General features: G+C 44.4%; 1 protein-coding gene across 2 annotated transcripts; it reads right to left on the minus strand.

Moving 5' to 3' along the window:
• Positions 1–13206: 13206 nt before the first annotated feature.
• Positions 13207–25627, minus strand: Zfp870 (zinc finger protein 870). 2 transcript variants are annotated; one of them, XM_006524252.3, is made up of 4 exons: positions 25102–25627; positions 19943–20069; positions 19689–19749; positions 13207–18151 (listed from the first exon to the last, which is right to left on the minus strand). In XM_006524252.3, exons 1-4 carry the CDS (start codon positions 25108–25110, stop codon positions 16657–16659), a joined length of 1692 nt encoding a protein of 563 aa, XP_006524315.1. In that variant the 5' UTR covers positions 25111–25627; the 3' UTR covers positions 13207–16656. The 2 variants fall into 2 exon arrangements, with proteins under 2 accessions (XP_006524315.1, NP_997128.1); NM_207245.2 differs by having other exon boundaries at positions 25427–25589.
• Between the last annotated feature and the right edge of the window lie 962 nt (positions 25628–26589).

Here is a 26589-nt window from a genome sequence, read left to right on the forward strand (position 1 = left end):
AGCTTAATAGAGAGAAGCTTTGTTTGTTTGTTTAATTGATGTAACTTTTAGAACTAGAAGCAGACACACTGGAGAAAAGCCCTTTGGAGAAAAGCTGCTAGCAATATGATGAAGTCTTCCACCTTCTTTTTTTATCATGGAGAAGATATGGAAGATCTCACATTGAAGAGAAGCCACCACAATGTGCACATTATGGGGAAAGCCTTTAGTTCTCCTGGGGCCCTCCAAAGACATTGTGGTAGTCCTTCTGGAGGGAAACTCAATGTATATAAATAAAAAAAAATCTTAGAAATCTTCCAGTTATCTCAAGTTCTTTTATAGACTTGAAATAATTTGCTTTTAGGGTAGCCTAAGGTACAGAATTTGTGAAGTCTCCATTATCACTCTGGTAGGACTTTAAAAATGCATTGAGAGAACTCCTGGTATTGGAAAACAGGAAGATGTCTTGGTTCAACTCAAAAAACTATGCAATAGCAATGTTATGGGAGCAACTTTGATTAAACTAAATACTTGGTTTTGATCAGACAGTCTCACCCACTGAGTCTGTGCTCTTTCTGGTGATCAGTCCTTCCCAGGCTGAGACTGGCTATGAGGATCACTTACCATTGGAGAAAAACTAATTTAGCCCCTAGCAAGTGGCTATTAATTGGACATAGCTTCTTAGTGTATTTAAATTTTCAAATGTAGCTGGGAGTGGGGGTGCATGGCTTTAATCTTGGCAGTCTAAAGGAAGAGGCAGGAGGATTTCAAGTTCAAGGCCAACCCTTGGTACATAAAGAGTTCATGATTAGAAAGGACTATATAGAGGTGCACTTTTTAGAAAGATGTCATATTTTAAGTTTACATATGTGTGTCTACGTGTGGGTACGTGTCTGGCATGCTTGTGGAGGCCAGAGTGCTGGATACCCTAGAGCTGGAGTTACATGCAATTGTGAGTTTCCCAACCTAGGTGCTGGAGGCAGACTGATCTGAGTTTGAAGCTAGCAAGGAATGCATAGTGAGAGGCTATTTCAGAATACAGAAAATAAGGAAGAAAGAAAAAAAGGTTTCTTGAGGCCTTTTTTAAAACCTGAATTTAATCATTGAGACTCACTTGCTTAGAACGTGCGTGCTTAGAAATGCTGGACACAACAGTCATCCTGGTATCTGAGAGCTGAGATCTGGAGAGGTTCCTTCCCACCAGAGCTATAAAGAGTGAGGTCGATTTCTCAGACAGTTGAGAACAACTCTACCCCAAGTTGAAAACAACCACATCCTCTTCTCTCTAAGAATCCTAGCAATGATCTCATGGTCGTCAGATGGATGCTATCTGCTTAGAACCGAACCTATTCTCTAGATGGGTCTACCTCATTTGGGATGACAGATACTACCCGCACATCTTTGTAAAGGCTTGATTTAGTGTATATTGTGCATGGAGAATGTGAGCATGCCACTGTGCTCTGGTAGAAGTCAGCGCCCCCTTGTGGGAGTCGGTTCTCTTGGTCTAGCTTAACAATGGTTCTGGAGATCTCAGATCCTCAGGGTTGCATAGCACATGCTTTTATCCCCTGAGGTAACCTGGCGTGTCTCTAGTTAGTACATCTTCCTACAACTTGTTAGGAACCTGAATACATGTTCTGTGTTGCACTGAAGGCAGATATGAGAAAGCGCATAGCTGGGTTCTTTAGTGTACCCTTAGTCAACCAGCAAACAGGACTCATGACAAGCAGTTCTTCTCAGTACTGTCCCATTGTGCTTTCTGTTGCTATGACATATCACCATGACTGAATGAAGCTTGGGCAGGAAAGTGTTTATATGGACTACAGGCTATAGTCAATCTCTGAGTGAAGCTAAGGCAGGAATGTGCAGGCAAAAACTGAATCCTAGAATCTGGATGAACCATGAGTACTGGCTTGCTTCCACTGGCTTGCTGGGCTATCCTGTTTGTACAAGCCAAGGCCCACATGTCCTGGGATGTCAACACCTACAGTGGAGTAGGCCCTCCTTCATCAACTAGCAATCAAGAAGATGTTCTGAAGACAGGCACACTGGCCAATTTGCTGGAGCCGACTCCTCAAGTGAGATTCCCATTTCCCAGTTGGGCCAAGTTGACAACTTACTGAGTCATCTCACTGGTCCATCACACAATTTTTATTTGAGAAAGTAACTAGAGAATAAGACAAGAGAAGGATGGCATATGTTCTTAGCCAGAGTTCTAATTCACCAGCATATCGCCTCTATAATTCCTAAAACATACTTTAAAACCCTTGGTCAAATCTATTAGCTGCAACTAATGCCTGCAATAAATGTCTACAACTAGTCCCCTACAGGACTCCTGTCAGGAGCCACAAGTTGTCAATTAAAAAGCCCAATGGCAGAGGTTAGGTTCCTTCTGTTGAGTTCTTGGTCAGGAGTGTCACAGAGGCACCCCCTTCTCCTAAAAATGTAACACTGGCTCTCAGTATTGCCCTTGGTTGCCCACTATGCTATTGCTGAGGGAGTTAAGACATCAACACTGTTCTACCTGTGAACCTTGAAAGCTACAGTAACAACCAGCCGGAAACATAAGTCCATGGGTGCAATCCTGTCATGCAGGTTATAAGGGTAACGGATTGTATTTTAACTGGATTTAAGGCCCACTGCATATAGGGAACATAGGTCTTGTCCTCTCAGTCTGACCTAGAGCTGGAGATATCATAGGCCTCTGAAGTAAATCTACTATAATTCTCTTAAATGCTTACAGTCTCAATGCCTATCTGTATGCTCATAGAACAGTGTAACATTTATCCTCATGAGAGATGTTTCTGTGTGCAGTGGACAATGACAAATGTAGAAATGACAGCCTGTCAGCGTGAAGACAAAAGGCGTCTATGGAGTGCTTAGTCATCAACAGAACATCTACACCATCCCTCCATCACGCACCCCATCCCTCCAGGTCCAGGGAACATTGAACAGGAAGAGGCACAATAATTGTAGAAGCCAGAGCCTGGGCTGAAACAGTGTCTTCTGGATATGATCAGACTACATTTATAAAATAACAAGAATTGTGTTTGTCTGGGCCAGATCTAGCAAGTCAAGATTCCATCATCTGTGGGGGATGGGCTCATAAGCGCCTCACCGTTATTTGAGGAGTGATGTCCCTTGATAGGTCAACTGTGCATCAGAGCATGCTTTGAGCCATATACACAAGAGCAGAAAAACTATTCAGTAGGCCAACTGTAAAAAAAAAGCCATATTTAGGCAGGGGATGGAGAAGTTAGAAGAGAGTGGTGCATGTGATATGCTCAAAAATATTGTCTACATGTATGAAATTCAGAAAGTATAAGTAGAAATTGTATTTTAATAAATAAAATCAGCTGGGCAGTGTTGGTGCACACCTTTAATTCCAGAACTCAGAAGGCAGAGACAGGTGGATCTCTGTGAGTTGGAGGCCAGGCTGGTCTACAAAGTCAGACAACCAGGGCTACAGAGAGAAACCCCATCACGAAAATTAATTACTTGACTAATTAATTAATTGATAAATCCAAAACCAAACTGATACTGCATGGTTTTAGAGATCTGTCTAGCATCTATACCATTGCATTTAATTTGTCTACTTTGTTTCTATTAGAATTCATGTTTTATCCATCCAGGGTTTAGATGAAGGACGAATTCAAACTTTGAAACAATCAAACACTCTAGCATAAAAACTGACAAATCATACTTAGCTCAAAGTAAACGCTTTAAAATCTTTGACTTAAAGCGCTCCCTTTATGGTATCTGTATGTATATAAATACTGTCTACATACTGTTCCTACATCTCTATCCTGTACACATAGTATCAAATTTGCTTATGATTGAGCACAGCTGGAAAGACAGCTCAGCAGCCTTTGCTGCTTTTGTAGAGGACCCAAGTTCAAGTCCCAGAACTATATCAGGTGGGCAACCATTGCCTGTAACTCAGAAAATCCAACACTTCTTGCTTTGTTTTAAAAAGCCAAATTCTAGATATTTGAAAAGGAATGGTGAGTCATCCTGTAAATTAAAATTCTGAAATTAGGCCAATGCCATTCTAGTTTACAATGTAATTAAAAATTTAAAAGAGGAAGCCTGATTCTGGGGTCCTTATAGGTTAACCTTGGATGCCAGTCCTTATGATATGCTAATTGGAGAACAGTATAGACAAGGGGCATAAAGTGGAGGTTTTTGTAAATATGTATCTTAAAGGTTTTGGTTTTATTTCTAACATTTGTGTGTGTTGAGGGTGTGTGCATTTGAGTGTACGGTCGTCAGAGGCCAGCAGAGGGTGCTGAATCCCCCTTGATTTGGAGTTACAGGCAGTTATGAGCCCCCTGATGTGGGTGTTGGGAAACCAAACCTGGGTCCTCTGCAAAGGCAGCTCTGAACTGTACGGTAATCTCTCCAAGCCCAGGAAACAAAAATTTTAAAACGTAATGTGACCTTCCTAGGGGAAACTTGAAATGGAATCTGATGTCTCCAGGCTCACGTTGGAGATGTGATGGGGTCGTCACAGTATAAAATTCAAAGAGAAGACAAGATGGACACATACTCGGATATCCTGATGGGCTGACATCTTTTTTTTTTCCCAAATCATTATCACATTGGTTCTTGGGTTCTTGCTTCCATGAGAGGGTCAAAACAAATCCTTATTGTTTAAATAATAAGCTAGCTCTTTCTTTCTTATCCCACGTCTTCCTTCAAATTGAAACATTCTCTCCAAATTGAAACATTTGCCCAAGAAAGAGCTTTCAGCACTCTCAGGTGGTAAACAGCAGGTAAACAGATACAACATATCCATAAGGGCACACACTTGGAACTGTTGAGGATCCCTACTGGCAGTCTAAAGTGGTGCAAACAGTTCCTGGGCAAGAAGACTGTCCAGCCAAACTTCGGGAAGGCATGTTGGCACTATGGAGCTGCATGGAAACCGAGTAGAGGAAATCTAGGGTGGCAGTGGCCAGAGACAAGACAGAGAGGGTGGCTGTGACCAGAGACAAGACAGAGACGTCCCCCTATGCTCCTTAACACTACCTTATCTGAATCTGTAACTTTGTTTGTAAATAGACTGTGTATTGAAGTTAGGCTGGTTTTTCTTTTCTCTTCTCTTCTCTTCTCTTCTCTTCTCTTCTCTTCTCTTCTCTTCTCTTCTCTTCTCTTCTCTTCTCTTCTCTTCTCCTCTCCTCGGTGGCTGTGACCAGAGACAAGACAGAGACGTCCCCCTATGCTCCTTAACACTACCTTATCTGAATCTGTAACTTTGTTTGTAAATAGACTGTGTATTGAAGTTAGGCTGGTTTTTCTTTTCTCTTCTCTTCTCTTCTCTTCTCTTCTCTTCTCTTCTCTTCTCTTCTCTTCTCTTCTCTTCTCCTCTCCTCTCCTCTCCTCTCCTCTCCTTTTCCTTTTCCTTTTCCTTTTCCTTTTCCTTTTCCTTTTCCTTTTCCTTTTCCTTTTCCTTTTCCTTTTTCTTTTTCTTTTTTCGAAGACAGGGTTTCTCTGCATAGCTTTGGCTGTCCTGAAACTCACTCTGTACACTAGGCTGGCCTGGAATTCAGAAATCTGCCTGCCTCTGCCTCCCAAGTGCTGGGATTAAAGGCGTGCACCACCACTGAGAAAGTTAGGCTTCAAATAACAGGCTTCAAATTGGCAGTTCAGCAGACTATGCCTAAGAACTGGGCAAGTCCAGGCAAGTCAGTTACTAGAAAAAAAAAAGAAAGAAAGAAAACCTAGTCAGAAGCTGCCCTACCACCTGACCTGAGGCAAGGACAATGGGTCAGCAGCAGTCTCCAGCAGCCATGCCCCATAATGGCTCTGAAATGTCCCTAGAGATGGACTCAGCAACAGATTAAGATAGAGGTCACCTACCTGGAATTCCCCTAATATGTTTTAAATCAGGCCTGGGAACTCACTTTGGGGTTGGGGGGTAGAAGTGGAGGGAGGGGGAGGCGCGCGCGCGCGCGCGCGCGCGCGCGCGCGTGTGTGTGTGTGTGTGTGTGTGTGTGTGTGTGTGTGTGTGTTTCTCTGTCTTGGTAATGGGAGACCCCAGCATGATGGACTTCTGCAGAGTAAAACACTCTTTACATTGACATACTATTTGAATATAGGGTATAATTTTTTTTTTGGCAAATCATGGACCATTACAGTATCTGTCACAGCAGATTAATGTCCAGCTAACAGATATCATCGAAGGAGTCAACTGCAGCCAGTACATTTGCCCCAAAGAGTCATGCTGGCCCCAGGAGGTACTGCAGAGTCAGTGAGCTCTGGATTTGCAGAAAGTCGCTATAAACCAGCCCAGCCTCTGTGATTGCTCCCGGTCTCCTCAGGCTGGGCCAACCAGCTGCTAATGAGAAAGCTAGGCTGACTCCATGATAACTTCAAATTGGCAGTTTAGGAGTTAAGGCCTAAGGCCTGGGCAAGTCCAGGCAGACCCAGGCAAGTCAGTTATTGGAGATACAGTAAGAGAAAGCTCACCTACCCCGGAATTCCTCAGTAACAACTTCCAGCCGCCATGCCCCAGCAATGGTTCTGGAATGCCTAGCGATAGAGTAAGAGAAAGCTCATCTACCCCAGAACTCCCCTAATGTGCTTTAAATCAGGCCTGCGAGCTCACTAGATTGTCTCTCTGTCTTGATAAGGAGAGACTCCAACATGCTGGACTTGTACAGAATAAAACACTCTTTACATTTGCATACTATTTAAGTCCAGGATATCATTCTTCGGCAAATCATAGACCCTTAAACTATTGACAAATATGCGCTGCCATAGCTGAATCTCCTCCCTCTGCCATCCATGCCTGCTGTCTGTGTTCAGTCTACTTTCTCTCTCTGCTCCTGACTCATGCCGATTGCTCAGACAGTTCTCTCTCTCGTCTCTGCAATAAAACAAAAACTTTCCCTTTAATCATACCAGAAACTGGTCATGTGCCAGGCTACACAGGAATCCCTGCAGCCACACTGCTAAAACGGATCTGGTCCCCTATAGACTCTCCCTCACCTACTTAGGCTGCCTGTGACTTCAAGTCAGACTGATCTCTGCAGCCTCTTTAACCATTTCCTAGCCATTCTGTAACCCACATTGTCTCTCATGTGAAATGTCAATGTGAGAGCTGCTGGTTGAAGTTTGGTTTCGGATCCAGACAAGCGACCGAGGTGCATATTTTACACACCAAAGCAGACCTGGCCTCCAGGTTCTCCCAGCAGCCACCAGACCCTACCTGGCACACCCTGCTTCCAACCTTGAACTTTCCAGCCCGGGAGCTTCCCCCAGAAGCTCCTTCCTCTATAATCCAGACATTTTGGTCTCTCCTCTTCCCTCTCTTTGCCCTTTTCTTTATTTCTATTCCCACCACGCCCCTGGCCTCAGTCCTTGGGACCAGTGAACTAGCCTGAGAGCAGCTTCTCAATAAACCTACTTGCCTTTAATATAATCTAATCTGGCTTGGATTGGAGGAAAATAATCTATCAGCTGATGTTAGTGATTCAAACTGGAATAAAAGGGCTAGGTGTGGTAGTGCACATCTTTCATCCCAGCACTCGGGAGGCAGAACCTGGAACATCCTGTGAGTCCAGTGCCAGCCTGCTCTGCCTACACAGGGAGTAGCAGCCAGCCAATACCAAATAGTGAGAAGCTGTCTTAAAACAAACAACAAAATTTGAGATAAAGGGCCAAGCATGGTGGCACCACCTTTTAGCCACAGCACTGTGGAGGCCAGGCAGACAGATCTCTAATTTCAAATCAATGTGGTCTATAGAATAAGCTCCAGAGAAGGCAGAATTACACAGTGAGACTCATCTCAAAACACAAGTTGTAAGACTGGATGAAGAGCACTTGCCAGGAAGAAAGGAAGGTCAGGCTTACAAAGCAAAGTGCCACCAATGAAACAATGCTGTTGAATTTGGGTATTCAATAAATTCTGCCATTGAAGCCTGCCTGGGAGAACTGAGGATATTCGAAAGAGACTCTGAAACTGTGGACCTCGAAGAAATGGGAATTTCCTCAGGAATCTCAGGCTGAAAGAAGGAGAAGGCACCAATCAGAGTGGGGAGCCTGTCTCTCAGAAAGGGATTTAACACCCTTCTAACAATTTGTCCGATGACCTAGCAGGATGAGCCTGAAGCCCACCAGTGGTGGGCCAGTGCAGGACCAGACCTCAACATCACTGTTTGCTCATGCACATCCCTGGCCTCTACTTCACTCTGATCTCACTTCAGGACCTTGAAGACAGACATAGGGGCCTCCCTAGATCTCTTCTTCCTCTACTGGGGTCCAGGAATCTCTTCACAAACCACAGGAACACAGATCTTAGTCAGACAGGAAGAGTTTATTGTGTATTTGCCCCAGGACTGATGGAGCTGATTGCAACATCCCCTGCCCCCCTCCCCCCAAAAGCCAGAATCCTTCAGAGCTTTTAAACTTGAAATCCACAAACATCTGTGCCAAGTTATTCTACCATTCTACTAATCAGGATCTAAGGATAGGGGACTTCCTTAGGAATATGTCTTATGTATTTATTTATTTATTTATTTATTTATTTATTTATTTATTTATTTACTTACTTACTTACTTATTTATTACATTTATTCTGTCATCATTGGTTGGGTTATTCAATGGTGGCAGAGTGACTTGCTTGCCTAACATTCATGACTTAACTTGCCAACCAGGATGACAGGATGTCAATTTCCATGGTGGTCTTAGAACTTAAAATTTCACTTAACTCCTACTCAAAATGGAAGTCTCCTTTCTTTCTTCCTTCCTTCCTTCCTTCCTTTCTTTCTTTCTTTCTTTCTTTCTTTCTTTCTTTCTTTCTTTCTTTCTTTTCTTTCTTCCTTCCTTCCTTTCTTTCTTTCTTTCTTTCTTTCTTTCTTTCTTTCTTTCTTTCTTTCTTTCTTTTCTTTCCTTCCTTCCTTCCTTCCTTCCTTCCTTCCTTCCTCTCTCTCTCTCTCTCTCTCTCTCTCTCTCTCTCTCTCTCTTTCTTTCTTTCTTTCTTTAAGATTTATTTATTTTATGTATGTGAGTATACTGTTGATCTCTTCAGACACACACCAAAACAGGTTTTTAAATTCCCTCCCATTACAGATGGTTGTGAGCCACAATGTGGTTGCTGGGAATTGGACTCAGGACCTCTGAATGAGCAGTCAGTGCTCTTAACCTCTGAGCCATCTCTCCAGCCAGAAGTCTTATTTCAAATGGCTTCTTCTATTGGTGTAGGTGTCTCTCTTATTTATTGAATACTCACAGCCATCCCAGGGGCAGCTTATAAAAGCAAAAACTGCTCTTTGCCCCTTGTCTCTCTTTGACTCTCTTCTCTCCCTGACTCCTTTCTCCCTCTCCCCACTCCCCCCGTCCCCATCAGCCTGTCAGTCCGTCTGTCTGTCTCTGTCATTCTCTGTCTCTACTCCCTCCTCAATTCCCTTTCCCATATCTATAAATAAACTCTATTCTATACTATACCCATTGTATGACTGGTACCTCAGGAGGAAGGGATGCCTCAGCATGGGCCCACCAATGCATCCCTCCCACCTCACCATACTCAGCTCTACCAAACATATCTTGTTGGTTTTTGTTTTTGTTTTTAAATAAATCACAACAATAAGTGACCATTAAAAATGGTTATCAAGGGACTGGAGATATGGCTCAGTTGTTAAGAGCACTGACTACTCTTCCAGAGGTCCTGTGTTTAGTTCCCAGAAACCGCATGGTGGCTCACAAACATCTGTAATGGGATTTGGCACACAGGTTTACATGCAGATAGAGCAATCATATACATAAAATAAATAATTAAAAAATGTTGGGGCTGGTGAGATGGCTCAACGGATAAGAGCACCAACTGCTTTTCCAAAGGTCCTGAGTTTAAATCCCAGCAACCACATGGTGGCTCACAACCATCTGTAATGAGATCTGACGCCCTCTTCTGGAGTGTCTGAAGACAGCTACAGTGTACTTACATATAATAAATAAATAAATCTTAAGAAAAAAATGTTTATCATGGGCTGAAGAGATAGCTCAGAGTTTAGGATCCTGGTTCAATTCCCAGCACCCATATGGCAGTTTACAACTCCTGTTTGTAACTCCAGGTCCAGGAGAGCTGGCACCCTCACATAGGCATAAATATACAGGTAAAACACCAATGCACATTCAAAGTAAATAAATCTTTTAAAAAATTTTAAGAACAACATCAACAACAAAAGCAAAAACCATAAAAGCGCATACACAGTGCTACCAGGCCATTGGTTCAGGGCCAAGCTTATTGCGGCTAACTATACAAAGCACTTCTGACTTTATTGTGATTGGTTTCAAAAAAACACCAAAGCACAGAACATAACAGAATATGCAATCAACCTGGACATGAGGAAGTCTCCTAGTGACAGCAATAGCAGCATGCAGTGGCTTGCTAAACAGGCAGGCAGCAGTTCCCCAGGCGTTAACACTTTCCAATGTACAGACACTGAATGCATCTTTTCTGCTTTTCACCAATATTTGGCTCTTCTTTATTGGCTTACTGAGAACAGGGGGCTGGGCCTGACTTGGGGCACAGGTTGGGAATGCCAGCTTCAATAACACAAACGTGTCTGTCTGTTGCCTGACATAACGGGCTCAAGGCTCTTGTGGTCACTGTAAGATGAATGATGTTATAGGTTTGACAGAAAGGGAGCTGAGAAGAGATTCACTGGGTGAATTATAATATCAAGCCTCAGGCAGCTATAACCTAAGGCATAATCTATAACCACAGGCAGACCTACGCTAAGCACGGGCAGTGTGAAAAAGCATCGGAGAAGGAACAGATAGACACTTGAGCCCTGAAGCTGGGTGTGGTGGTGCAAGCCTTTACTCCCAGCTCTGGAGAGGCAGAGAGACTTCTGAGTCTGAGATCAGCCTGGTTCACAATGTGGGTTCCAGGACAGCCAGAAGAACTACACAGAGAAACCCTGTCTGGAAAAGTCCAACTCCCCACCCCCTTACAAAAGACTAGAGAGCCATGACTCTAAGCTATCCTGCATCCAGTCGTTTTCCCCACCTTAACTGCAGCTGAGGTTTAGCTCATGACTTGAGGTTTATGAGAAATTGAGCCAGGTTGTGCAGGCGCCTAGTCATATGGAGTTCTTAACCACAGCATGACCGTTAATTCCGCTCTACCTGCAGAAACAAGAAGACCGGATATGGAGTTTCCCAAACCCTCTGCTCCCAATGGAACCGAACCGAACCAATAAAAAGCTTGAACTTCCTGTGTAAGTCCCCGAGCCCTGTTAGGTGCACTCAACTCATCCAGGGAATAAAGCCGTGCTATTCCAAAAAAGTGGTCTCCGGCTGTCATTGTGTCCGGATGCTTCTCTGCCCCGTTTTGTTTGTTTATAATATTGAGAGTCACAGATACTCTTAGTAGCTGCATCCTGAGACATTACATGGGAGTGTGGCGAGGTTTTAGGTAAAGAGCAGGGCAGTGAATTAACAGCTACCATCCACGTAGATCCCCCTCCCTCATCTCTGCAAAAAAGCCCCAGTTCGACTCCTAAGGCGGCCCACTCACGACCCAGACTGTAGGGGACCCGGGCAGCACGCGCTAAGCTAAGAGACGTTGCAACACCCAAAGCTCAGATAAGGAAAGGCCCGAAGCTCTGCCTGCTGGCCCAGCTCCTTCTAGCAGGATGCCAGAAGCAGCAGGGGCCAGCGGGGACAGACCAGACTCAGCGGCAAGCAGTATCAGCGGTATCCCTTACCGCCTCCAGGTTGCAGCTGCCTCCTCCCACACCTGGGACGCTCAACAGCATTCACCATTTCCTGTCTTTTCGTGTCCTGGTGTCCTCCTGCCACTCCTGCAGTCAATGAATGCGACCTGGAGGCCAAGGACTGTGCTCTAGGATCTGCTTTCAAAGAACACACAGGTACCTAAAATGCGCAGGAAAAGAAACAGATCTGATAGTGGCAGAATGCCTCACTCACAGAACAAACTCCTCGTTGGCCAATCAATACAAGCGCTCAAGTAACACCTTGGACCCACCTCCTCAAGACCCAGGAACAGAGGAAGCAACTTGAACCAGGCAAGGTAGAGCTCAAATTACAGACTCTTGATCTTTCCCGATCCCAGAATCCCGCTGTCGTCCATGCAGGACATTGAGCACCAGCAGGGATTAATGAAGGAATCACACTGGCCATGAAGGCAGTTACAGACCTTGGGGCTCGGTGGGAAACTCCTTTTGTAAGATTTGTGGTAGCTCAAAATGACCATGGTTGTAAAAAAGTTAAGTAAATGTGTTCTTTTCCCAGAATTTGCCTCACTGCAAGGTGTGCTAAGTCTTCCGATTGTATAGAAAAGCCCACACAATGTCTCCGGTCCTTAAGTCTGCCCCCTTAATGCAGTTAAAGGTTAACCAGTGATAAACTGCCAGCCCTAAACTGTGACTGAGAACTGCTCTAAAAAATGTATAAAAGGTGTGTGCTTTAGCTACTCAGGGTTGCTTCTATCCTGATTTCAGAACGACCCCAGCAGGGTGGATTAATAAACCTCTTGCTTTTTGCATCGATCTCCGTCTCTGTGAGTGGGACATCCCGGACGTAAGGCTTTTCGGGTCTTACACTTTCAGAACTATAATCAGCGGCAATATTTGGCTTCCTACTCTTTGGCTGTTGTGGTCTTCCTCAAAGCCAATTCCAAAAGCCAAGTATTTTCCAAAAGGACTGCAGGGCTAGATAGGCATCTTAATGGTGTAAGGGTTCATGATTGTCCGAAGAATGATACAGGGGATTCAAGTAGTATGTAAACACAGTGTTTTATTCTGCAGAAGTCCATCATGCTGGGGTCTCCCACTACCAAGATAAAGACAGAGAGACCCCCCCGAAGTGAGCTCGCAGGCCTGATTTAAAGCACAGTAGGGGAACTCTGGGTAGGTGACCTCTATCTTAATCTGTTGAGTTCATATCTAGGGACATCCCAGAGCCATTATGGGGCGTGGCGGCTGAAAAGTGCTGCTGTCCTTGCCATTGTCCTTGCCTCAGGTTGGGTGGCGCGACAGCTTCCGACTAGCTGCCTGAAGGGTTTTTCTAGTAGCCGACTTGCTTGAGCTTGCCTGGACTTGTCCAGTTCATGGAAACATATTTAGGCCTGTCTCCTGAAGCTTGTCTGGAGTCAGCCTAGCCTTCTCAGTGGTAGCGCTTTGCGAGCTTCTGTGAAGTCCTGGGCCCGGCCCTCACCACCCCCACGCCTGCATCAGAAACAAAACTGGAAACAGAATGTCTTTCTGAAGTATTTCTTTTTAATTGCGTTTACACGTGCAGGACTGTGTGTGGGTCTGAATTGTGAGAGCAGTGCTCCCAGAGGCTTCCAATAGAACCACGTTTGCCATCCATGCTGCTGTACAGATGTTTCTCTTTGTTGTGGTGAAAACAAGTGCTGGGGTTAATGCGAATGTTAAGATATTGGGCTGAGGGCTGGTGAGGTGGCTCAGTGGGTAAGAGCACCCGACTGCTCTTCTGAAGGTCCGGGGTTTAAATCCCAGCAACCACATGGTAGCTCACAACCACCCATAACAAGATCTGACTCCCTCTTCTGGATTGTATGAGGACAGCTACAGTGTACTTACATATAATAAATAAATGAATCTTTAAAAATATTTAAAAAAAAAGATATTGGGCTGAGGAGCTGGGAACGTAGCTTGGTGATTAAGAGCACCTTCTGCTCTTGGGCAGGACCAGACTTCAGTTCCCAGCACCCCTGGCAGCTCACAACTACCAGCTTGCTCTAAGGTAGTAAGTGGTTTTCAACCTTCCCAATGCGGTGACCCTTTAATATAGTTCATTTGGCAACTCAAACCATTACATTGTTTTTGTTGCTAGTTCATAACTGTGATGCTGCTGTTATGAATCATAATGTACATTTTTTTGTTGAGAAGGAGGGTTGTTAAAAGGCCACCAACCCACAGGTTGAGAAGCAATACTCATAAGGCATCTAATGGCTTTCTGGACTCGGGTTACCGTCACACATGTCCATACTCACACATATAAGTATAAAAAAATTGAAAATGTGTCATACCTATACATAAATATATAAAAATAAAAATGTTTTAAAATGTTGACTATGGTGAGGTGAAGGACACTGAAAAAATAAACAGGAAGGCTTGATTCTGGGTATGAGATTGCCAACCTGAGCACATTTGGGAAACAAAGCTGGTCTTGACAGGTTGGCGAGTCATACACAGGCCCTGCTGTCTAGTTTTCCTTTCGTGGGCTCCTGCACTGTACTGGTTACTTGTGACAACTTGACACAGGCTAGAGTCATTTGAGAAGAGGGAACCAACATTGAGAAAATGCTTCAAAACCGGGCTGAACGCAAGGCTGTAGAGCATTTTCTCGATTTGTGACTGATGGGGGGAGGGCCCAGTCCATTATAGATGGTGCTATCCCTGGGCTGGTGGTCCTGGATTCTGTAAGAAAGCAGGTTGAACAAGGCAGTGTGAGCAAGCAGTAGTAAGCAGCTCCCCTCCGTAGCCTCTGCATCAGCCTCCAGCTTCCTGCCCTGTCTGAGTTCCTGTCCCGACTCCCTTTGATGATGCACTGTGATTTTGAAGTATAAAGCCAGATGAACCCTGTCTCCCCACTCGTTTGGCTTGTGGTGTTTATCACAGCCATACTCACCCACTAAATCATGCACCTAATGTAACTGCCACAGACTAAATTGTAGGCGTGGATGGCTTCAAAAAGCTTCCACCTTTCCAGGAAGGAGGTCACCCCAGACTACCCAATAGTCAAAGAGCTCACCAAGTCAACCTGCAGCGGCATCTTGGTATCTGTGTCTCTTTATGGTTAGAACGCCTAGTTGTGGTCAAATATACTGAAGCTGCTCTTAGGCAGGGGCACTGTCAGAAACTAATAATATGTAGTAAGATGGAGCAAACGGTGTCTATATTCACCTATCTAACCACGAAGACTAGACACGTATATAAGGGAAAGTGCTTGCTTAACATGCAGTAAATGGGCAATTGAGTATTTTTAGCTATGTAATTTTTGAAAATGAAAACAGATATACTTCCTGTCAAAATACTACTTCACACGGTGATGACAGAATAAGGCATGAGCATTGCAGTGAGTGTGAGAACATCCTGCCTGGGCTACATAGCACAAACCAAGTTATCTGGCAGTTGTTAGCTAGTTGTTTGCCTGGAGACGTGGCTTAGTGGTCAGGAGCACTGGCGTTTCAGAGTCCCTGGCGTTAACTCCCAACATCCCAACATGGAGGTTCAAACCATCTGTAACTCCACTTCCTGGGGGTTCAATGCTGTCTTCTGGCCTCATTGGGCACCAGGTACACATACACAGAACAGATACAGATGCAGGCAAAACACTCACATTTGTGAAATAAAAATTTACGAAGTTAAAGAGGGAGACGGGGCTAGGAGGAAGGGAAAAGAGTAGGAGGAGACACTAGAACACACTTCCTTCAAGACCTATAGTTTGCCTATAGCTTGCCTGGTATGTGGTTTTTGACTCAAACTTTCTAAAACAGTCCTTGAGATTTCCTCTGGGCTCACTTATTATTATCAGGATACAATCCCCCAAAGGGGAGCCCAGTTTCCCTGGGAATACCAGGACCTCAATACACCCAGACAGCTCTGAAACTTGGAATCCTTCTCACAAGCTTCCCAAGTAGGACACATGCCTGAGCCACCACACCTGGGGACAACTTCACCAGAGGGGGCACACAGACTTGGTGGATGAGACTGTCTGACCAAAATCAAGTATCTCTTTTAATCAAACTTGTTTCTCAAACTTTGCTATTTCTTAATTTTTGAGTTGAATCCAGAAATCTCCCCACATGCTTTCCAATGCTAGGGGTTTTCTCGATGCATCCTTTTGAAGTACTAACAAAGTAATAATGGAGACTTTACAAATCCTGTAGGTTAGGCTACCCCACAGTGAGTTATTTCATGTCTCCTTAAGATGACTGAAAGTTGTGTAAGATTCTATGTCTTAGACACTGTTCTATTGCTGTGAAGAGACACCATGACAAAGGAACACTTACAAGAGAAGGCATTTAATTGGGGGCTTGCTTACAGTTTCAGAGATGCAGACCATTAGCATCATGTCTGGGAACTTACGCAGTCGCTGAGAGCTACATCCTGATCCACAAAAACAGACACAAAGACCGAGAAACTGGATCTTGCACAGGCTTTTGAAACCTCCAAGTCCACCGCCAAGTCTTACACCTCACACCTCTGAAAAGTTCACATCTACTCTAAAAAAGGCCATGCCTTTTAATTCTTATAAGCCTTTCAAAACAATTCCACTCCCTGGTTAATAAACATTCAAATATATAAGCATATTTGGAGCATCCTTATTCAAATCACCACATTATATATGAAGGATTTCTCTCTGAATGACAACTACCATGTCTCGAGGGCCCCCTGAGAACTAAGGGCTTTCCACATGGCCTGCATAAGGTTTTTCTCCAGTGTGAGCTATTTCACATCTTCTCCACAATGAAAAGAACGCTGAGGATTTCATCACGTGGCTTGCAGCATTTCTCCAGTGTCTGCTCCCATATATTAGAAGAGAATTTCTAGTAGTAATACCTACATCAATTCAAAAGTATATGGTCTTCTCAAATTTGTCTGACACTTCCCCACATTGCTAGCAATAACCTACTTCATGCAGTTTGACTTAGTGAGAACTACCACAGAGTTTCTCATGTTATTTACTAGCATCCTTTTCTGCTCTACTATGAATTGGTACATGCCTTCGTAAATGAGTTGAACTCAAAAAGCCTCTCCCGCACGTCTCACATTCATAGGGTCTCTCACTACTGTGGATTCGCTCATGTACCCGAACCTCAAAAAAGCGACGAAAAGATTTCCCGCAGTGCTTACATACGTAGGGTTTTTCTTCACTATGCATTATTTTATGTTTCCGAAGAGAGCTGTCTGAACTGAAAGCTTTCCCGCATTGCAAACACGCGTAGGGCTTCTCTCCAGAGTGATTCCTTTCGTGGCTCTGAAGGGAGGAGGAAGAAGCTAGATCCTTCCCACACTGCTTACACTTGTAGGGATTCGCTCCAGTATGCATTCGATTGTGGAACTGAAAGGAACTGTGATTGTTGAATGACTTCCCACACTGCTTGCAAATGTAGAGTCTCTCACCAGTGTGAGTACTTCCATGTCTTTTAAGGTTCCCGGAACTACCAAAGGTTTTCCCACAGTGCTTACACACATAGGGCTTCTGACCAGTGTGAATTCGCTCATGTGTTTTTAGGGAACTGGAATAAGGAAAGCCCTTTCCACACTGCTTACAAACGTAAGGATTCACACCACTGTGAGCTACCTTGTGCTTTTGAAACTGATACCAAAATGTGAAGGCGCCCCCACAGAGCTCGCACACATAAGACTTTTCCCGAGTGTGCGTTAGTTCGTGCGATCTGAGGTACCGAGAAGCAGTGAAGGCCTTCCCACACTGCTTACAGACATAGGGTTTCACACCAGTGTGAATCCTCCTGTGTATTCTAAAGTAGGTAGAATCAAGAAACGTCTTCCCACACTGTTCACATACATAGGGTTTCTCGCCATTGCGGACACTCGTTCTTCTTCTAAGGCAAGCAGAACGAGGAAGAGTTCTTGCATAATGACCAGGCAGAAAAATCTTCTCACCTGTGTCAGTTCTCTGATGCCTTAAAAGGTTACCAAACCGAGCAAAGCCTTTGCCACACAGTTCACATACATAGGGCTTCTTAACGCTGTGACTCTTCTCATGCCTTTGTAAAGGACTGGGATGCGTGAAGCCTTTCCCACATGGCCTGTGCACATAAGACTTCTTTGAATAGTCATTTTGTTTATACGTTTGGCCAGATCTGACACAAGGAAGGTCTTCCTCAAAGCCCTTATTTTTGGAAGGTTTCTCTCCGGTGTGAGTGTTTGTATGCATCTGAAGGGACAGAGAATTGGAGCTGCTCTCAAACTCCTTATGTTTATACAATGGCTGTCCATGTTCTTGGTCTTCATAAGGTCCTACCAGATGGTTCAATGGCACACCCAGAGATGAATGGCCAATTCTACCTTCTTCACAGAGATTCTTTTCAAATGTAGCACGTCCTGGACAAGATTGCAGGCTCACAGAGTGCCCTGGACTGCAGTTGAAGATGTCTGCACACTGATGATTTTCATTATAGTCACTGAATTTCCCCGCCAGGTGGCTGCTGCAAAACAAAAGAAGCGAGCATGCCTGAGACAGTGGTTACTAACCACTGAACACGGGAATGAATGCTGGTCTCGTGCTGGGAAACAGTTTGTAACGTGTTCAGACTGCATGCTTTCCAAGTCTCCTGAGGACAGTGCCACTAGAAACAGTGCAATTCATGTATGGTTCTCCTTGAGAACACTAAACATTCACATAGCATTTCAACATCTATCTCAATTCACAATCTTTGGAACATTTTGGATACACAATGGTGTCCGTCAAATCACCTTCTGTCTTTTGACAATAAATCATTCCCAATTTGTCCCCCATGGCTGGTGAATATATCAATACAACATTAAGTTTTAAAAATGTGTTCATCTGGGGATGGAGAGATGGCTCAGTGGTTAAGAGCACTGACTGCTCTTCCAGAAGTCCTGAGTTCAATTCCCAGCAACCACATGGTGGCTTACAGCCATCTGTAATGGGCTCTGATGCCCTCTTCTGGTGTGTCTGAAGAGAGTGTACTCATATACATAAAATAAATAAATAAATCTGGTTCTTCGCTAGTGGAGTAAGAAAGCATGGAACATTCTTTTTTTTTTTAATATTGCAAGTCCACAGTTGCAATATTAAAATGCTTTTGAAAGAGACACTCGGTTTTTAGGAGCCCTTGGACTTTTAAACTGTTGAAATTTCTTAAAACTGTTTCCAATGTTCTAAATTGTGATATTAATATTAACATGACATCTTGTGGACAAACAAAAAGGACAGGACAGACCATGGCCAAATACTGAGGTGTTTATGAGTCCTAATGACAGAGAATTGATTTTGCTATTTAGTATTTTGTCAGCTGGACAAAACCTAGAGGACTTTAGTTGAAAAAAATGTCCTCATTGAACTGACCAGTAAGGAAGCCCGTGGAGAATTTTCTTTATGATAATCCAGCCCACGTGACCAGTACAACTCCTGGGGAAGGGGTCATGAGGTGCATAAGAAAACTAAGGCAGGACACAGGGCAGGACAGTAAACAGCATGCCTCCATGACGTCTGCTTCAGTTCATGTCCTGACTTCCCTGGATCATGGACTGCTAACTAAAAGGTGAAATTAACCCTTTTCACCCTGCCAGGCAGTGGTGGCGCACGCCTTTAATCCCAGCACTCGGGAGGCAGAGGCAGGTGGATTTCTGAGTTCGAGGCCAGCCTGGTCTACAGAGTGAGTTCCAGGACAGCCAGGGCTACACAGAGAAACCCTGTCGCGAAAAGCCAAAATAAATAAATAAAAATTAAAAAAAAATAAAACAAAAACCTTTCCACCCAGAGCAGCCTTGGCTCCTGGTCTTTGAGTACAGCAATACAAAACCAAGCTAAGATATAAGCTATGGTAACAGATCACATATGACATCAACACATTCTAGTTTGGTTTGTATGTTGGTTTGTATTCTAGTTTGGTAGTAATTGGTTTGATGCTTGACATAAAGTACATCTACTGCTTCTTTGTGAGATGTCCTAACATAACAGCTCTCAAGAATATGGCTATCTCGTGGCAAAGAAATTACCTTAGTTTTCTCCATAGTTTTCCATACTCATTTATAACCTTCTGTTTGCCCGACTTGTTTCCTAAAATGCAGACACAGAAAACTAATTACTAATTATTAATTAGAGAAAAAGTTCTGAATTCCAGCTAAATTCATTTGTGTATCCCACCTAACATATCCACCCCAATTCCCTTCTCCCTATTCTAATTCATACATCAACACTATCTAGAAACACTTGTCCTTGATGGACTACAAAAGCCAATGCCCATGTTTACCTATGGAAGCCAGGTTCTTCAGGGTTTCCTGCATCACATCTTTGTACAGCTTCTTCTGGGATGGATCCAGCACAGCCCACTCCTCCTGCGTGAACTTCACAGCCACATCCTCAAAGCTCACTGACTCCTAAAAGCACACACATATATTTCCAGGAAAGTAAGACTCGTGGTACCACAGACATACACAGAATTAATAAGAAGGTGACATAAGGTGACACGAAACTATGTTCCACAAGGGTTCAAGTTGTCGTGGTCATCACAATCTACTGCTCATATAGACCAAGATTCCTCAAACACAAATGCTAAAAGTAACTTGGAGCTTTCTGGGAAAGAAACATCAAAGTAGGATGAGCTCTTGTGCAGATGACAGTGCAGTTGCTCTTCCTGCACTGCATCTTTCTAACAACTGTCATCCCAAGTTCTATTGTCTACTACCCACCATGGGTCAGCATCAGCTGTCCTTAGAACGTGTGTGCTAGAAATGCTGGACACAACAGTCATCCTGGTACCTGAGAGCTGAGATCTGGAAAGGTTCCTTCCCACCAGAGCTATAAAGAGTGAGGTCGATTTCTCAGACAGTTGAGAACAACTCTACCCCAAGTTTAAAACAACCACATCCTCTTCTCCCTAAGAATCCTAGCAATGAATTCATACTCATCAGAAGGATGCTATCTGCTTAAAATCCAACATATTGTCTGTCTACATTACCTGGGTTGGTAGACACTACTCGTATGTGGTTTTAAAACCTTGGTTTAGTGTGTAATGTGGGTGGGAAGTGTGAGCATGCCACAGAACACTAGTGGAAGTTAGAAGCATCCTGTGGAAGTTGGTTCTAGAGGTTGAACTTAGACCATATTTAGCTTATCCCTTTATCCACTGAGCCAACTCACTGGACCTCTGGTTAATACTCCTTCTTACAACTTGCTATGAACCTGAATACATGTTCAGCGATTGCATAAAAGGCAGATATTAGAATGTGTACAGCTCGGGCTGGAGACATGGCTCCTCAGTTAAGAGCACTGACTGTTCTTCCAGAGGTCCTGAGTTCAATTCCCAGCAACTACATGGTGGCTCACAACCATCTGTAATAGGATCTGATGCCCTCTTCCGGTGTGTCTGAAGACAGCTACAGTGTATTCATATACATATAAATAAATAAATCTTAAAAAAATGAAAGTGTTTAACTGGGTTCCTTAATCAAACAGCAAACAGGACTCGTGACAAGCAGTTCTTCTCAGTAGTGTCCTATATTTCCTTCTGTTGCTATGACATATCATTACCAAATGCAACTTGGGCAGGACTATGTTTATATGGATTACAGATCAGTCTATCAATGATGGAAACTAAGGGGGGAAACTAAAGGAAGAAGTGTGCAGGCAAGAACTGAAGAGGAGAGCACGCATGAACAGGGCTCACTGGCTGGTTGGGTTATTCTTCTCCTCCACGTTTGAGCCCCTACTTCCTGGGATGTCAACACCCACACTGGACTAGGCCCTCCTTCATCAATTAGCATTTAAGAAAATGCTCTGGGGACTGGAGAGATGGCTCAGCGATTAAGAGCACTAACTGCTCTTCCAGGGGTCCTGAGTTCAATTCCTAGCACCCACATGTGGCTCAAAACCATCTGTAATGGGATCTGATGTCCTCTTCTGGTGTGTCTGAAGACAGCTGCAGGGCACTCATACACATAAAATAAATAAATAGAAAAAAAATTCTTTAAGACTCAGGCTTCTAAATTATGGAAAGAAAGGAAGAGAAAAAGAAAGGAAGAAAGGGAAAAAAAAAGAAAAGGCCCTGAAGGCAAGGTCAGATTGGTGGAGCCAGTTCCTCAGTTGAGATCCTCACTCCCCAGGTATGCCAGGTTGATAAACAATGGAGCCATCACACCACTTTTATGTGAGAATTCTACTAAATCATTAAACAAAGGGACAGATGACATATGTCTTTAGACAGAGCTCTAATTCACCAACATGTCACCTCTATAATTCCTAAAGCACACATTAAAGTAAAATTCTTGGAAGGGCAGTGGTTGTACACACATTGAATCCCAACCCTCGGAGGCAGAGGCAGAGTAGTCTGTGAGCTTGAGGCCAATCTGGCCTACAGTACAAGTTTCAGGACAGCCAAGGCCACACAGAGAAACCCTGTCTTGGAAAAAAATAAACAAATAATTGACCAAATTTATTACCTGCAAATGAATGTCTATAATAAACGTCTACAACCAGTCCCCTACCCAGGCACTGTGCTCCCTGCTAGAAGCCACAGGTTGTCAAATAAAAAGCCCATGCCAGAAGCTGTTGGTCAGGAGTGTCCCAGAGGTACCCCCACCCCATAAAACCTTGGCACTGCTCTCAGCATTGCCCTTGGATGTCCAAAGAAGACGAGGCTTTGTTTGTTTGTTTGTTTGGCTAAAGCTCAAGGACATCTTTTCAGAGTCTAAATGAAAACTTCAGTGCAAGTCACTTGTAAGATGTGAGCAGGTACATGGACAGGAGAACGGGAGGGAGGGGAGAACAGCCAGGGCATATAAACTGGCAGGGAGGTCCGCTCCACAGTGCAGACAGCTGCACAGAGGAGAGGAGCCCTTTAGAGAAAATAGAAGGAAGCCGAAATACCGGAGGGCAAGCCCAAAGTGGGAAAGAAAGCTTGCTCAACAGAGTCAGAAAGAAGAAAGGGAATGTTACAGTCCTCTGAACCATTTTGAAAAATGGGGAGTCTTAAATTCTCCAGGTCTGAGCTATGGTCATGCACCCCAGAGTTAGTAGAGTTCTTTGTTCAACAAAAGACTTAAATCTATAATGCATATTTCAAGTTACTTAAGAACAGGTGTGTAGGACTCCTGGCAAGTCTGTGTGTCTCAGGTATATTTTAGATGCAACCATAATGTTTTCATTAAAACATAAACTTCTTCTATTGAGAGGAAAAATAAAAATAATAAAGAGACCCAGCAGCTGCAATGACGGCTCAGAAGTTCATAGCACTCACTGGCTTTGTAGAGAATTTGGGTTTGGTTCCAATCATGGTTGTTACAACTGTCCTTGACTCTACTTCCAGAGGATCCAGTAACTTCTGAATTCCACAGGTATCAGACATGCACACCGCACACACATGATGTCAACACACACACAAATAAATCTTGGAGGAAAAAGATCCTAAATTCTTTAAATACCAAACATACAAAAATGAACCATCAAGTAAAAAAAAAAAAAGGAAGGAAGGAAGGAAGAAAGAAAGAGAGAGAGAGAGAGAGAGAGAGAGAGAGAGAGAGAGAGAGAGAAAAGGGAAAGACATGTTAAAAGTTATATATTCAGGCTGGAGAGATGGCTCAGTGGTTAAGAGCACTGACTGCTTTTCTAGAGGTCCTGAGTTCAATTCCCAGCAACCACATGGTGGCTCACAACCATCTGTGATGGGATCCGATGCCCTCTTCTGGTGTGTCTGAAGACAGCTACAGTGTACTCACATACATGAAATAAATAAATCTTTAACAAAAAAAGTAATATGACGCTCAAGAAGAAGGAAGAGCAACATGTGGGTGCTTCGGTCCTTCTTAGAAAGGGAAACAAAATACACACAGGAGCAAATATGGAGACAAAGCGTAGAGCAGAGACTGCAGGAAAGGCCATCTAGAGACTGTTCTACCTGGGGATTCATCCCAGATACCGTCACCAAACCCAGACACTACTGTGGATACAAAGAAATGCTTGCTGAAAGAAAGCTAATATGGCTGTCTCCTGAGAGGCCCTGCCAGAGCCTTCCAAAGACAGATCCAGATGCTCACAACCAACCATTGCACTGAGCGCAGGGTCCCCAATCAATGGGAGGAGAGGTCAGTGAGTTTGGCAATGTCAGGAAGACTTGCAAAATCACAGATTTACTCCTAGTTCTAGGCACTCTGCGCCCAAGGACACAAATGACAGAGTTCAGAGGAAACATCCTTTAACTCTGTGGCACGCCTATGAAAAAGCAAGCATCTCTGGGTGACACGGAGACAAGGTAGAGGGCGGGCAGGGACTGCTCTAGGTCACTCTGCTGTGCAGAATATCACAACCTCTGTGTCAGAGCTAGCCTAGAAGAGTGTCACCTTGGACAACAACCATACTGACCTGATTTGCTACAGAGTAACAGTACCAGGAAAGGGGGACTGTTTACACAAGTCCAGCTTGTTTACACACACACACACACACACACACACACACACACACACACACAAACCACAATCTGCCAGCACACCAAGAGACATTAACTGTGTCAATAAGTAGCAACACTCATACCAGATCATACCAGAAACACCAGACACAGGGGCTTTTGGTCCACAACAGATGGAACCCTCTTACCTGAGACTAAAACCAGAGAGTGGCAGGGTCAGCTGTCAAAAGCCAGCAAAATTGTCAACTCCTGGATCACCATGTCCCTCACCACAGCAGTTTCTTCGTGGCAAAATATTCAGCCCACCTGAAAGTCACCATCCAATAGCCTGTCCTCCCAAGAGGCATTTGGCATCTACGTACCTGCACTGCCAAGCCTTAGCTGGTCCCCTGGAGACTCCCCCCTCACCTACCTCAGCTCTCTACCTGTGTCTTCAGGACAGACGGATTCTGCAGGCTCTTTAACTATTTCCTAGCCATTTGTAACCTGTGTTGTCTCTGGTTGTGTGAAATGTCCCCGTGTGATCTGCTGGTTGATGTTAGGGATTCAAACTGGAATCACTAGGTGTGGAAGTGCACATCTTTCATCCCAGCACTGGAGAGCAGAACTAGGCAGATCTGTGAGTCCAGGACCAGTACCAGCCTCAAGGGTTGTATGTTAGATATCTTGCATATCAGATGTTTACATTACGGTTCATAACGGTAGCAGAATTGCAGTTATAAAGGAGCAACAAAGGTAATTTTATGGATGGGATCACAAAATGAACATTAGGAAGGTTGAGAGTCACTGCACTATGGGCATTTATTCCAGAAAGGATGGGGCCACTCGCTGCTCCAATATGTCTAACCCCCCTCCCCCGCACACACACACCCCGGCACCCCCCACCCCATCTCTCTCTCTCAACACTGAGAATCACAAAGTCCTCTGGGTAGCTGCGCCCTGAGACACTGCATAGGGTGTGTCGAGATTTTCAGGGGAGGACGAAGCAGTTATAGGACTCGTGTCCTAACCTTCATCATCCACGCAGCTCCACCTTCATCCCCCGTAGAAGAGTCCCAATCCAACTCCCAGAGTTGGCTCCTCAGGATCCTCCCGAGACCTTGGTGGAGAAGCCCAGCTGACCCCAGACGCTGCAGCGCTGAGCGCTCAGAGAGGAAGAGACCACCGCTCTGTCTGATGGACCAGCTCCACCCAGCGGAATCGGAGCGGCAAGACCCAGCGGAGCCAGATGAGACTCCGCTGCAGACTCAGCTGTCTTGCAAGACCTGCTCCCATTGCGGTCTCCGTCTGCTGCCGCAGCATCCTGCCCACATCTAAGTCACAGGCCGAACGTACCATTTCCAGCCCCGGAGTGTCCTGGTGTGCTCCTGCGGCTCCTGCTGTCAGTGAAGGCGACTCTGATATCTAGGCCTGGCATCTAGGACATACTTCCAAATAACACAAACATGCCTAATTTGGGGGGCTGGGGAGGGGGTTTAAGGAAACAGACCTCGGTCAGACAAAGCCCCTCATGCAAGAAGCGTACTTCTCATTGGACACTTCAGACACTAAAGTAATAACCTTTACCCTGATAGGCCAGCGAGCCTAACCTTTCTCCGGATAGGCCAGCGAGCCCTTGGCTCAGGTCCTGGAGCGCTAGTGACAGGGCATACAAGTTTTATTAGGCAAATTAGCAAGCAGATTTCACTCTAGACCCCTGCGTTCTAGCCCTGTCTGGGTGACTGTGTGCATGCAAGCGAAGTTTGTTCTCTTGCTTGTAACAATTCACAGTGAGCCGTTCCTAATTCTTCCTCCTAAGAATGGGGTCAGAGCAAGAGAATTCCAGACTCTGGTCACGGAGACAACTCTTAAGAGCTGCTTTGAGTAGGATTAGGAGGAAGGGCCTTATTAAAGGAAACCTCTCAGCCCGCTCTCATCTTCCCACATCCCACCGCTATACCGCCAGTCTGTACAAGACTTTGCGAACTATTCCACCAATAAAATTCACAAAAATAACCAGGTGGTGGTGGCGCATGCCTTTAATCCCAGCACTTGGGAGGCAGAGGCAGAGGCAGGCAGATTTCTGAGTTCGACGCCAGCCTGGTCTACAGAGTGAGTTCCAGGACAGCCAGGGCTATACAGAGAAACCCTGTCTCGAACAAACAAACAAATTGACAAAAATAGGCAACCTGACTTGTCTCTCACCCTGCAGTTTCAAAAAAAAAAAAACAAAACAAAACAAAAACAAAAACAAAAAGCAAAAAACCAAACAAAACAAAAACAAAAAATGTTTACCCAGAAAACCAGTTTCTGGGCCTGTTGAAATCAGTGCCCTCCTGCCCTGCTCTCTACTGCAAAAACGGATTTTCAGAGCCTTTGTGATGTGTTCAGGTTTGGAGGCCTTATTTTCTCAGACCAATAAACATCTGCTCTTGCTGTGTGTTAGGGTTTGTATTAATTAGGGTTTTATTGCTGTGAAGAGACACCATGTCCAAGGCAACTCTTATAAAGGCAAACAT

The sequence above is a fragment of the Mus musculus genome, chromosome 17 (genome assembly GCF_000001635.26).
Source record: "Mus musculus strain C57BL/6J chromosome 17, GRCm38.p6 C57BL/6J".
Lineage (NCBI taxonomy): Eukaryota > Metazoa > Chordata > Mammalia > Rodentia > Muridae > Mus > Mus musculus.

Coding starts and splice junctions, on each gene's coding strand:
- Zfp870 (XM_006524252.3), bottom strand. Junction 19,750..19,942: donor GAAGAACCTGGCTTCCATAG/GTAAACATGGGC, acceptor TCTGCATTTTAG/GAAACAAGTCGGGCAAACAG. Junction 18,152..19,688: donor AAACTATGGAGAAAACTAAG/GTAATTTCTTTG, acceptor TTTGTTTTGCAG/CAGCCACCTGGCGGGGAAAT.